At 35.9% G+C, this 13,831-nt stretch overlaps 1 protein-coding gene across 1 annotated transcript; it reads right to left on the minus strand.

Moving 5' to 3' along the window:
- Positions 1-99: 99 nt before the first annotated feature.
- On the minus strand, positions 100-12,861 carry LOC124645658 (uncharacterized protein C05D11.1-like). Its single transcript, XM_047185487.1, has 18 exons — positions 12,622-12,861; positions 11,977-12,322; positions 11,518-11,620; positions 11,240-11,362; positions 9,518-9,631; positions 8,437-8,589; positions 7,754-8,023; positions 5,805-5,947; positions 5,401-5,509; positions 4,293-4,460; positions 3,428-3,664; positions 3,115-3,234; positions 2,633-2,928; positions 2,036-2,210; positions 1,567-1,710; positions 1,102-1,259; positions 601-753; positions 100-427 (listed from the first exon to the last, which is right to left on the minus strand). Exons 1-18 carry the CDS (start codon positions 12,758-12,760, stop codon positions 370-372), a joined length of 3,009 nt encoding a protein of 1,002 aa, XP_047041443.1. The 5' UTR covers positions 12,761-12,861; the 3' UTR covers positions 100-369.
- Between the last annotated feature and the right edge of the window lie 970 nt (positions 12,862-13,831).

Consider the following 13,831-nt stretch of genomic DNA (forward strand, 5'->3'; position numbering starts at 1 on the left):
CCAAACTCGAAGTGCGCAAGGCTTGTAAGTGTACTCTGCTCCTCTGCTCCTACATCTAACTGCTGCTAACTTGAGTTGGTTTGAAAATAGAAAACATTATATTGTATACGTATTTTATTCAATAAAAATCTTTTAAAATTGCGAATTGTTATATAAAGAATTACTTATGAATATTTTCCTTAAAATACGTGAGGCACAGCCAAGCAGTACAAGAAACAACAATACATTTGTAAAATTACACACATCTGTCTTGCATTGCTGATAACATGTGTTATAATTATAATTGAAATACAATAAAAAACGATAAAATAGCTTTGTGTTAATATAACAATTAATTTTACACTTAGGAGCACCTAGTGTCGTATGTACTTAGTTGTTAAAATGCGACGCTTCCATGGATTCGAAGACGTCCAATTTCACGTTCATTCTGTGGACAAGGATTATTAGGATCAGCAAACAAGCACAAATCACATAGTTTGTGTGAAATACAAGATATCTGCGCAGAGTGTTAACTTTTTTTCCTCTGGCAGGTCGCTAGAAAGAATGTGAAGAATTTTTGATTAAGGTAAGATAAAGAATATATGAATATGTAGTACTCACTTCTCAAAAGCCGTGTACATGTCTTTGGCTTTGGTGGGGTTGCAGACGATGGCCAGCTTGCCTTGCGACACGTCGAACAGCGCGGGCAGCCACCGCGTGGCCGCCGCTGTGGCCGCCTCGGGCGTTACTGCTGATATCGCACGAACAAGCTCACTGAAAAAAACATAATTTTTGTATATCAACTTCTTGTCAAACTTTTTTTGTCAATATAAAGTTTTCTGGAAGGTTTATCCCCAAATGCGCATACTTCAGCTTAATTTAGTTGCGGAATGCCATTTAGTTTTGTGAGATTTGCACAAAAAATACGTGTGTACCTTTTGGGAAAAAATATCAAGACTATACAAAGTTTTGATCAGTGGCAGTTCCAATGTAGGTTTTTAAAAGAATTTTGAAAATTTTTAATGGTTCATGCCACTTTAATCTCTATACTTGCCATTTTTTAACTTTAGGCAGTGTATGCCTATTTAAAAGTGAACACTTATAACAAAATTGTAAACTCACTTATTGTAAGTAGCCCCGACTCTGTACAGATAGTTGAGCAACGATCGTTTGACGACATCGGCGGGACACTTCTCATTCTCCACCACTTCGAAGAGGACGGTACTCTTGGCAGACTCGAACAAATCCTCGTCAAAGTTCGCGTCGTTCAAGTATTCCTCCTGTGGATACATAAAGTTAAGTTTACAAGATTTCCAACTCTTAAAGTTCTTACTATTGAAATGCAATCCGATATATTTTTATCGAATTACAATAAGTTGTAATAACTTTTGGATTTAAACATCAAAAAATTAGTTGAGGTATACCGCGATCGATAAGATCACGTGTCATATCGAATGTTAACTTAGGTAAAACGTCAAAAAAACATTTTTTATTTGAATTTTCCGCTGCCACCTGAAGGTTCGTGTAGAAGGTAGGAAGTTTTTGTGTCAAATATTTTGAATGGTGACGAATATTAAATCAAATTACCACAATGCTCTTAGCCTTGGTGTAAGCGGCGACGGCGTTGGTGGCGCGGTACAGCGAGAATATCAGTCTACCCTCGTTGGGCGACATGCGTATCGCGTAGCCGTACGACAGACCGCAGCCACGGATCAAACGCCACATCGGACCCTGGGGGATGGAAATATTGGTTTTATAAAAGTGACGTCATGAAACGTAGTTATAGTTGTTGTATGATAGAAACCATTCAACTTCCTCAACATTTTTTGAACGAAAATAAAATCGAACCCTTATAAACTTTATTCGCTATAACCTTAAGTAACAATTTTCAAGGGATAAGCCTACACACGAAATAATATAAAGATTTACAATTTTATTTGTATTTCATATTTTGTACATAATGTAAATTATTATATTTATTAAAGTGTAATTTGGTAAAATTCCTGAAAATAATCATTTTTTTATTTGATTAAACTGATTTTACTTAGCCACCTACCTCAAGCTGTGTGAAATAGTTGAGCGCGACCATGAGCGGGGCGACATCCTCAATGGCATGTCCCTTGGGCCCCGGGCTGAACTGCGCCACGCAGCACGACTCCCAGCCGCCCACGCCCAGCACGAAGCCGCCGCCCCAGCCCGACAGCAGGTCCGCGTCCCAGTATAGACGAGGACTGAGGTAAATAAATATTATATTTTAAGGCGGCAACATAAATGTAGTAAACATTACACACGAAACATAAACATGAAAATTCATAGTCGTTTTAAAAAACACGGAGCTTTATGTGTGATGGGTCTAAGTATAATTCGTTACCGGCGGTTCGAGTGGCGGAGGTGTGCTATAGTACGTACATACGTACGCATGGCTGTGCTTGGAAATTATTCAGAGCCGCCATTAAGTTTGGTGAGATAATACAATTACTTATGTTTGTTTGTTACGTTTTGATAGGAAAACTGGTTTAGATGAAATATGGTATGTACCGGTCCGCATGGCGATGATTGAACTAGCTTATGCATCACATAATATACTGCTTAACCAAATGCATTCACTGAGACTCAGTTTCTGCAACTATAAACAATTTTTTTACAAACTTACGGCACGGGCGTAATCTCGTTCTCCCTGGCAAACTTCTTCCAAGGTTCCGTACTGAGCTTATATCTCTCGAAGTCCGACGCGATATGGAGCCACACATCCTGGGTGATGCTCTTGAAAGTCTTCCTGGCTTCCAAGAGTGCTGCCTCGGCTGAGTCGCCTCCAGCATTGAGCTGTTCTATCAGCTCTTTGAGGAACTTCTGTTGCCTGAGGACGGTGCACCAGTGCATGTTGCTGTTTTTGCTGTAGATTGAATCGCGGAGAGCGTCGTACATCATCTTGTCGCCTGATCTTCTTACCTAGGGTTAAAAAGCGGTTTAAAATGGTAATTTACCAGTGTCATTTTTTTTTTGTTAGTGACAAATAAATAAATATACTCACACAGTTAATGGAAATCTTGTTTACTTTCAGGTGAAATGTCAGTCTTTTAAAGAATGGAATAGTTTAGCATTTTTGGGAATAAAGTTTATTATAGTAATGTTTACCTGTGCGACATCGTTGATTAATCTTTGTGCGAACACTAGCAGTCTTTCTTTCGTGATTTCAGCTGCAAACAGAATCTCGTACAAATGGTTCACTACAGCTTCGTAGTCTTGGGGTTCGCACTGGAAAATAAATATTATTTTTCTTAATTTAAGATCCATTGTTAACATATTTGAGGCAAACTTCGCAAGAGCGTCATTAAACGACAGAAGGGACATGAAAGTGTCATGTCATTGCCATCAAGTTTTTTATACCGTGGAGACAGGCGAAAAGCGAAAAAGAATTTATGTGCAATAAATAAATAACAAAACTCACCCTAGTCTCAATATGCACAAAATTGCCGAAGTGTCCCACAGAGAAGTTGCCAATTCTCTCAAAGCCAACATTATTGCCGAACATGACGGTGAGCTGTTCAGTCTCGGAGATGACATCTTCATGAGGCACGAGCGTGTCGCCGCGGCGGACGGGACACTCCGCGAGGCCGTTCATGTGCAGAGGCAGCCATTTGCGGGAGGATTCGTCTACTGAGCTCGTGTCGAAGATTAGGTTGATCTGAGGGAGAAGTTCAGGAGTTATTATAGGTGTACTGTATGTATAGTGGTACCGAATGTTTTGTGTAGTTGACAGTTGTATATTTTCAAGGTAAAAGAGATTGTTTGTACTGAATCCCGTCAGGATTGTAAACTGCTCAAAAAAACGGTCAGACCACGTATGCTATTATATGGTATTTCCAATGTCATTCTTTTTTTATTTGTCTCCTTTAAAAGTGGAAAGTGTGACTTATTTTATGTCTATTTCTATTTATGAAGAGACTAGCTGGTGCCCGCGACTTCGTCTGCGCAGGTTTAGTATTTCGAACAATATGTTTACAAATTGTAGCCTATGTGTTATTCTGATGTATAAGCTATATTATTGTAAAGTTTCATTAAAATCCATTCAGTAGTTTTTTCGTGAAAGAGTAACAAACATCCATACATCCATACATACAAACTTTCGCGTTTATAATATTAGTAGGATTCTGCAGTAAATCACTATGATAAAAAAAAATCTTCAAGTGCATCAAGTCATAGTGTCAGAGTTTACTGAAATCCACCTGACTGATTCCAACGTAGAGTTTAGTCTAATATTGCAATGCTATATTTACTTTTTATAACCCTTTATTATATTGTTAAATACTCACATAGACGAAGTTGGTCTTCAAGCTGTGCACTCTAGCGTACATGGGTATCTCCTTGAGGTCGAAGTGGGGACAGTTCTCTCCGTCCGAGCTCCAGGAGTTTATGTTGTGACATTTGAATGAGCACGGCGGGACTGGCACTGATGCTAGAGTACCCGGGGGCGGAGGACGCTGGGGACAGAGGTGGGGGTTATGAACTATCGAAATACAGCACTATTGGCCAGTTTCACTGACTACTGATAAAACCTCTGAGAACCTATCAGGAATTTATCTGACAGTATGATTTTTGGTTTCACAGATCTCGAATAGCAATATCTGGCAGATAGCATTATAACTGACACTTTATCGGTAACTCGTGAAACCGAGTCTATAACTTGTAACATATACTTGATTAGAATGATACGTGTGAGTATAACTGCAAACATAGAGACACCTCGTCTAGTTTGAAGTTTTAATAAGTAGGTAGTTCACATACGCATATCTAAGACGATTTTCTTTTCTAACGAATGAAATGAAAGGATACGAATTTAATCAATAAATTCAGTACATATGACGTTAATTTAAATTAAATTTTACGTTTATTTCTGCACTCGTGATTACAATCAGTGCTCTAATGAAGTAGTCAGTTGATTTGCATATTTATGGCCAGAGCATGTCGTTGGTTGTATGTTTAAAACAATGATACGTAGGTAATTAAAAATGATTATGTTCACGTGAACACTAGATCAGTTACCTACAGATTGCATATTATGTATATGAGACTATCTTATGGCTTATTTTTTTTTAGCATATGTTCCCTTTTGAAAATAAACATATTCTAATTTAATTCTAACTGAGTCTGAAAGTGGAACGATAGTCTTATCATGATATAATGCGAGATCCCAAAACCGCTTGACTTCACTTATTTTCTCACTAATAAAACCCATGCCATAAGATAAAGTTTTAACATTAGGCGATAATTTGTAGGTACCCACCCATGGGCAATTCCCGGATTTCGACTGATTGTAGAAAATATTAATATTTCGTTAACATATTACGAATACCTTATAAATTTACAGCTTCAAATTAGGTAATGAAACGATACTAGGTATATTTAAAGGCTTTATATTACCTCATTGAAGTCCATGGCCTCCTGTAACCGCGCCGCCTTCTCAGCGAGTCCGGTCTCACCCAGCTGCGCTCTTTGCTCTTCTATTCTGGACTTTTCTTCTTCTGCCATTCTTAGAAAATAATAAACAATGCTTTTAATATCACGTTTCTCCATTCAGTTACGGGCTTTTCAGTGAATGACTCGACAATCTTAATATTCGGCCAAAATAAAACATAACAAACAATAACATTGCAGCAGTAATTTTCTTGGAAAAGAGGACATTCCTTTTAAAACAACATTTTTGAACATAATAAAAAGGACATTTCTTGTTACAGATCTTTAGTAACCAGCAATCCCTTTAATTAGGGGAAGCATACGTTCAGCAATCAGCTGTTATGATGATGAGTTCTTTTAATAATACGTACTTAGTTTGTAGGTCAATGCTAGGAGATCCCATGATGGTGACAAGATCATCAGTGAAGTACTTCTGCAGCAGACTCAGCCAGTACTCCGAAGACTCTTCCAGTAGCGCAACCAGGTCGGTTTGAGGGTTCATGCGGGAGATGAACTGGAAACAAATGGATGTAGCTATAGATGATGCGAAGAACTGGATTTCCACCAAAACCTAATAACTTTAGGTGATAATTGATAGAGACAAGTGGAAAGAGGGAAGGGAGGCCTTTGCCCTGCAATGTGACACCACAACCATTAAGTGAATACCTAAGTACTATAACATATTTATTCTCTATGTAAGAAGCCAAAAAAAATATAAATACATATTTAAAAAATTGGCCACCGATATCGGGCATAAGGCAAGGTATATTTTTTGGAATCATTAACAACTTCAAAATACATCTCGCTGTCCCCACCGAATAATATCGTAATCGATTATTACGATAGAAGTGCTTTTATGGGGAATTATTGTTCTAGAGGTGCGATTACACCCTGTGAATTTTTTTCACGTGATTCGTGCTATTACTTTTTGAGTTAGACATTTTGTAATGAATTTACCCATAGTATTCTACTCTAAATATTTACTCTAAATATTTCAGTAAACCGTTATTACAAACTTATTCAAGTAGAAAAAATAAAACTGATTTCGGTAAAGTATGTTACCATATTATTCGCGTTTACTGTTACCACAATAGATTGTTTTGAGCAGTGAATACTATGGCTATAATAAGTTACCATTATAATGAACATCGCTACTTTACTGTCAAGACAATCGCAATGGACTATTGCTGTGTGTAGGTCATTGTCAACAATTTACATGAATAAAATCTTATTGTGCATTATGGTTCAAAATTTTGTTCCATTTCTGGTAATATACATTTTTAGCTATAACTTAATGAGAATAAATCCAATATTTATTTATATGACAAATATTAAAGAAAAAAAAAGCCATTTTTTGATATACCAACGATGTTGCTATGTAAATATGTTAAGAAGTTATAAGCAAAAAACGGTTTTTTATTTTTCCTGTAAAATTTTAAGTTTTTGGTTACGATATTATTCGTTGGGGACATTCTATGCATGCAATTAGTAATCAAGGGAAAATACATCCATGCAAGCAATTAGTAACCAAGGGAAAATACATCCATGCATGCAATTAGTAACCAAGGGAAAATACATCCATGCATGCAATTAGTAACCAAGGGAAAATACATCCATGCATGCAATTAGTAACCAAGGGAAAATACATCCATGCATGCAATTAGTAACCAAGGGAAAATACATCCATGCATGCAATTAGTAACCAAGGGAAAATACATCCATGCATGCAATTAGTAACCAAGGGAAAATACATCCATGCATGCAATTAGTAACCAAGGGAAAATACATCCACACTTCAATCGACCTTGGAAATATCAAGGTTAATCGATAGTAATTAGTAAGTACTGCAGGTATTACCTTGAACTTTAAAACAAAATAGTAATAATATTGAAGCTTTTGAAATGAATAAGAGCTTCAAGTATTAGGAGAAATAATTTATGCTAAGCACCTGGAGTTTTTATTTTAATTTATATTTGTTCTTGAATTGGTATATTTAATTGGCTGCTATCTTCGTAGATCCGATTTGCCATCGTATATCAGTTATTCATTAAGTCGTAATGAAAATCCAATCAGAAATATCTGTGTTAAACCATAGTGATCGCCCCTAACTTGGGCGGTACAAAGTATAAATAATACTTTTTATCCTGGAACTGCACAATATCTTGCCAATACAGCTAGTAACAAAAAAGTGTAAATAAAACTAGAGATCGCTCTTAGCGATAAGACCGCCCATTATGTCAGCTACTTTAACTAGATTTAAGATCAAAAATGTGAAATTGGTGTACCTAAATAAAGAATATATCTATCGATCTATACTTACATGGTCCTCATTCTGTGAATACAACGCATCACCAATACATCTGAAGGCCACAGCATGATGCGGGTCTGACTCCAAGCTCGCGATGGCTTCACGCAGCTGTTTTCTCAGCAATCTGCGCAGGCGATCCATGTCCAATGCCTCTTCACCGACGCACACTGTCTTTAAGCACTTCAGTGCATCATCACGGGCTTGTTCTAACTTGTCCATGGGTACATTTTCCAGCTCAATCTTGATGAGTGAAGCTATATTTTCTGTTAGGTTGTACGATATCTGTTGAAAGTGTACAGTGATAATACTTCAAATATTTTGGGATAGTTTTAAAAGTTGGGATTTTTACACAGTACATGAGAAACATATTGAGTACAATGACAAAAGATTTGGTGCAATTGAATTAATACTTAAGCATCCTATTAAAAACATACTTTAATTACAAAGCGATGCAATGTATGATGAGTGTCAGAAGAATCGGGTCAGGAATTGGAAGAATGATAAATGGGTGTCAGAAGAATAATAAATAGGTGTCAGAAGAAAGATAAATAGGTGTCATAAAATGATAATCAGGTGTCAGGAAAATGACATACAGGAGTCAAAAGAATGTTAAATAAGTGTCAGAAGAATGATAAATAGGTAATATATTATCTATAAATTGTAATTGTGTTCAGTAATTAAATAAAATCTCTTACGTCTCCAGCCAAGGCGTCTTCTCTCTCCACGAGGCATCGTTGCAGCGGCGCCGCAGCGGTGTCGCACAGGTAACGCAGCAGAATCGCACATCCCGTCAGATCCTTCAGTGCGCTAGCTTCTGTTAGCAGCGGACCGCGCCATCCGAATATCACCTATTGGAACGTAACATAGTTTTATAAAATGTTTTATAAAATGTTTGCTGGTGTTTTTTTTTTCTAAAATTAAATAAAGACCTGTCTATTCACACTGATATTATCTATGTATAATGTTATCAATCGAAATATAAATTTGGAATTTCAATTACAGTAAGAGTGGTAGCAATCAAACGTTTTCTTTTTCAAATTTATGAAGGCAGAGAAGTGTCCCACTGTAGCTATTTTGGCGAATTCGATTCCATCTACCGGTCACATTTTTATGATGCTCATATTTATAACGTCACTGAAGTAACCAAAAACATGTACATCTGTCCATATTTTACAAAAAAAACAAACTGCTAAATTATTACCTACCTAGTATTTTATCGAGTCTCTCGAGCATGCAATACAATTTAGTTTTATGTTTAGGAACATGAACAAAATCTGTCAATGTGTGTTGTTATTACATCCAAAACTATGTTTAAGCTCCATCCTATTATACATAATGTGTCCACAAAAAGTACATTGGGGGGTTTTATGATTATTTCTTTGTAAAAGTCATTAGTAACTGGCGGTGTAGATAGATTTGTAAGTATATGTCAGCGGAAAATAACAAGAACCGTGAGTTTATAAACTTCCTAGGAAAATTATAAATTTTCGATGGATGGATGGAACAAGAGAAAAATTTAATTATTTTACGCTGTCTAGGAAATTTATAAACTTGCGGATCTTATTATTTTCCGGTGAGATATACATATTTAATTAGCTCCCACTAGTTGTTTGACTCGCTTCCTGAGGAAGCTACTTCCTGGGTAAAATATTAGCCTATGTTATTATTCTGAGGTACAACAGCTTACTTATCTGATCTGGATTACTACCATAGTTTCTAGCCAGTCCCAAAATACCAAAATAAATACGAAAGTTAGAATATGTTACAAGTATATACCTGACCACAATCTTCAGTGTCTGCCGGCCACTGCACCTTCAGCTCGCCGTAATTCGGAGGCGGGGGAATGGTCGTCCATGGCTTCACCCACTCTTCTTGAGGTTCATTTGCTTTCTGTACCAATATAAGGCTTAGATTATTACTCAGATAGTTAATAAGTCATTTGGAAAACGTATGCAATGTAGACAATGTGACCCGTTTACTGCCTTTAATTAACCAACGAAATAATCTACATAATAAACTAAAAATATTTTAATCAAATGTAACAATCAATCTGAATCTTTACTGGGTATGGAGGTAATCAAAAATTGGCCCAATGTGGCGCAAACAGAATTAATGGCTTACAAAAATTCGCCATCCTTTATAACGCTTTGTTTCACTTTGTAATAAAAGTACATCAAAGCAGACCTAGTATTTATAGAAGACTTTACGAGATGTATGATAAGATAAATCATTACATTTTCTGTTAAGGAAATCAGAGTTCATAAAAAAGGGTGTAAAAACCGTCCATTGACTAAAAACAATAACAGACTTAATCACAAACAGTGACGTAAGTGTTCGGTCGTGTTATGCAGTATCCTTGACTAACTAGCCTGACCCATCTGAGGTCGATTCAATGAAGAAAATCTCTCTAAACACCGGGTAGGGGACCAGCCACTTGAGTAAACTGCTCTAGTGGTTCCAATAATGCTATTATATGCAGTTCACACTCCTTGTTGGGTGTGTGGCCTAAATACTGACTTCCTTTAAGTCATAGAATGCTGTAGAACGAATGCAGCACCGTAACTGGTAACAAAAACGAATCGCAACTGCTGCTGATTTAATCCATCTAATCTATATGTTTGGAAAACTTATTATGATAGCTCAGAAAACTCTAAAATAGAAGCTATAGAACCTGTGGGCTTCATGCATACTTTGTCAAGTAATTCAAAATTATTCCTCACAGATTTTTAAACCACATTTTAGTATAAAGGTAATTTTGTTCTAAAATCAACATTCAACACAAAAAGTGCACCTAGAATTTGGACTAAAGCCAAAGAAAATAAAATGCATCTTGTTGCGTTGTTTTCGTATTTTATTTAATTTCTGTTACCAAATGTAAATAGTAAACAGACAAGTCCATTGGCATTATGCTACAAATCGACACTATTGATTTGACCTGAGTAGCTGTTTGTATATAAATGTAAATTATGTATCATTTAGATTCATATCTCTATGATTATTGGGAAGATCTTTGTTGTCCTAGAATTAAGTCTATTCAATCAAGTGTTTAATAGGCCAGAAATACAGAATTTATACTGATGCCACATGATATTTAATTTCAAACCTATCTGCCCTGCCATTCTATGGCAGATGCAAAAGTGACTAATTTGTAATGGCTCACTGTTATTCATTTTAATTTCTGTGCAGTTAGATTCTAATAGGCCAGCACCATATTAAAAAGACTTTTACTTGATTAACAATAAGCTTATCTGTGTATTCACCATAACATATACTGACAGAGTATTTTACCTACTTTTTGTTGTTATTTTTTCCTTATAATTTGGAACAATAGAAAAATAGGTACTAAACATTGTCTAATTAAAATAATAATGCACTACCGTCATTTAAAATTTAAATAACAAAAATGCATAAGCATAGTCACACATTTAAAACCTCTCATGTATTTCTATAAGCATAATGTGCACCTATTACCTGCAGTAAATGATGTAATTCCCTTACCTTAGCAATGATGTCATCTTCCACAGTAGCCAGTGCTGCAAAGACGTCCTCTGCTTCTATCTGACCGGTTAAAATGATGGTCAAGTTTTCAGCACGGTAGAACTGCTTGTGGAAATTCCTGACCTGTTCAACATACATGTATTTATTAATAATGTCTCCTAAAATAAAAAGAAAACTATTGGAAATCCCTATCTTCTGATAAAAATTAATATAGGTGTGTGAGTCATTTGATAGTAAGAGGTTTAATTTGCAATGTTTATATTTAGAGATATAATCACCTTAGTATTATCAGTGGAAGTTCTAAGGTTCTTCATAATACCACCTGTTTCAGCTGAGTAACCACTGTCGGGATACATGGCACGCAGTAACTGGAGGTCACATCTGTAAAAAAAAGTATTAGACTTATTTCTTATAAAACTTCATAAATTGTACCATCTACATATGTGAAGGTAATATATTAACTGCTTTTAATCAAAACTATAATTTATCAGATTCTAGGTCTTATTTCAATCACAAATGAAGATTTAATTTTAATTAACTCTGGAAGAATGTGACCGTAATCACTTTTGCAGTTACTGTTATTACTATTTTACAACATGTTCAAGCATTGAAAATCAATTCAGAGAGAAAATCTTAAACTAATGTATCTTAGAATAAGGCTGGTTATTTGTAACAATTTTTTTCTATTTGCTTAACCTGAGAAGTACAACTTCAAAGCCTAGCAACAATGTACTCACCTACTAGTAGCATTATTCTCTCTGCCCTGCATCTCACAGTACACCACCCCAGCATCCTCACCATCTCCATCAATATGGTGTACTTCAGTAATGAAACCGTGATCAGTGAGCGTAGGCCTCAGTATATGGTCCAGGTATATGGGCAGCAGTGTCAACATGCCTGCGTCTCCCGCAGTGTATACAGTATAGCATGTGTGGTCTGTATCCGTCCATGCATTGGTACCGTGAGCCATACAACGGTTGGCCAGTAGATCTAAGATACCTTTGTAAGGGTATCTCTCAGAGCCGAGGAAAATAAGATGCTCCAATGTGTGAGGGAGGCCATCGTCATCGTGGGCTTCCGTCGCTGCAGGAAAGGAGATACTTAATTATTGTTTTATAGATCACTGTAATTTATTATTATCTCTTAACAAATTGTTATCATTACTGTTTGCAATTTGATACAGTTACGGTAATATTGTTCTTATTAGAATCAAACAAGTGGTAACATACGCGTAGATCGGACTTTTATTTTGAACAATGCAAATCCACATTTTGAGTAGGTACACACAAACAGCAAGTAGGTAGAATAAAAACAAAGTTTTTTTTATTTGTACGGGAGTCTATGTCGACTTTCTGGTAAATTAAGCTGCTTTATTTGCTTACCAAGACAAAAGAATCCGTTGACTAGAGGTCCCTCGACTCCTGCAATGATCACCGTGATACCGGTCTTCTCTGACACATATTTGTTTACAGGAATCACATCGGAAGCTTTCGTCGACGACACCAATTTAAAATGAGACATACTGAATTCACGCCTTACTTGATTAAATTTCTAAATGTTTTTAAAAATATATCGAGAACCTGTTCGCCGGCGCCCGCCTCATCTGCAAAAGTGCAAACTCAAATCAAGCGAAGTTTAGTGAAGTGAAATGTAGTTTGAATGAATGAACGCATGATTTTCAGTAGGAGAATCGATTTAGTTAAGAATCGAGTAACATGTGTTTCGTACCAAAGCAAGGAAAATGGAAGCTGGCTGGTCGGTCAGTGTCGGCAAAAGTACTTTCATTATATAATTACGTAATGATTCATAATATTGTACATGATTTTATATTATTAAAAGAAGAACTGTTGTCTGTAAAACATAGCTCATAGCGACAAGACGGTCCACCATGTTTAGTTTGTAGTATCTAATTTACTAAAATAATGTGTCACCTTATTTAATTTGTTTCTGAATATTGGTGTATTAATAAAACGATTTCAATCTATCATACATTTTTAATTGCCAAGCCGAAGAATAGCATTTTTATTATTTATTTAAATTCCTTTAAGGTATATTATAGTGGCGTGCACTTGGAGAGGCCTATGTCCAGCAGTGGGCTGCGATAGGCTGATGATGATGATGATGATGATGATATTATATTCAAAATAATTCAACATTTCAGCATAAATACTGAATATCAGACAGCAAAAAATAAATAAAACTGCCCCTTAAAATTTATTTGTGAATATTGGAATATTTTATTAGTATCGAAATACACAGAATAACATCACTAGTGAGTAGTGAATGAGTGAACTGTGAATAGTGATGCGGTGTCATTTTGATACCACAGATAATGTTTATGTTTTACGTCGACACAGTACCACCATCTATTATCAAGTCGCAGAATCGACAAAGTTCATTGACTTCAATGAAGTTTTTTTAACCACCTTCCCCAAATTCGTCGGAATCTGTTTTTATTTATGTATGTTCCCTGATAATTAAAGACGCCTGAACTGACTATTCTCAAAGAGAATTAATAAAATGAGGATTATTATATACATACTATAAACTTCTTCACCAAACAAGAAACCGACTGTACAAAATACTGAAAGG

The sequence above is a fragment of the Helicoverpa zea genome, chromosome 3 (assembly GCF_022581195.2).
Source record: "Helicoverpa zea isolate HzStark_Cry1AcR chromosome 3, ilHelZeax1.1, whole genome shotgun sequence".
In the NCBI taxonomy this organism is placed as follows: domain Eukaryota; kingdom Metazoa; phylum Arthropoda; class Insecta; order Lepidoptera; family Noctuidae; genus Helicoverpa; species Helicoverpa zea.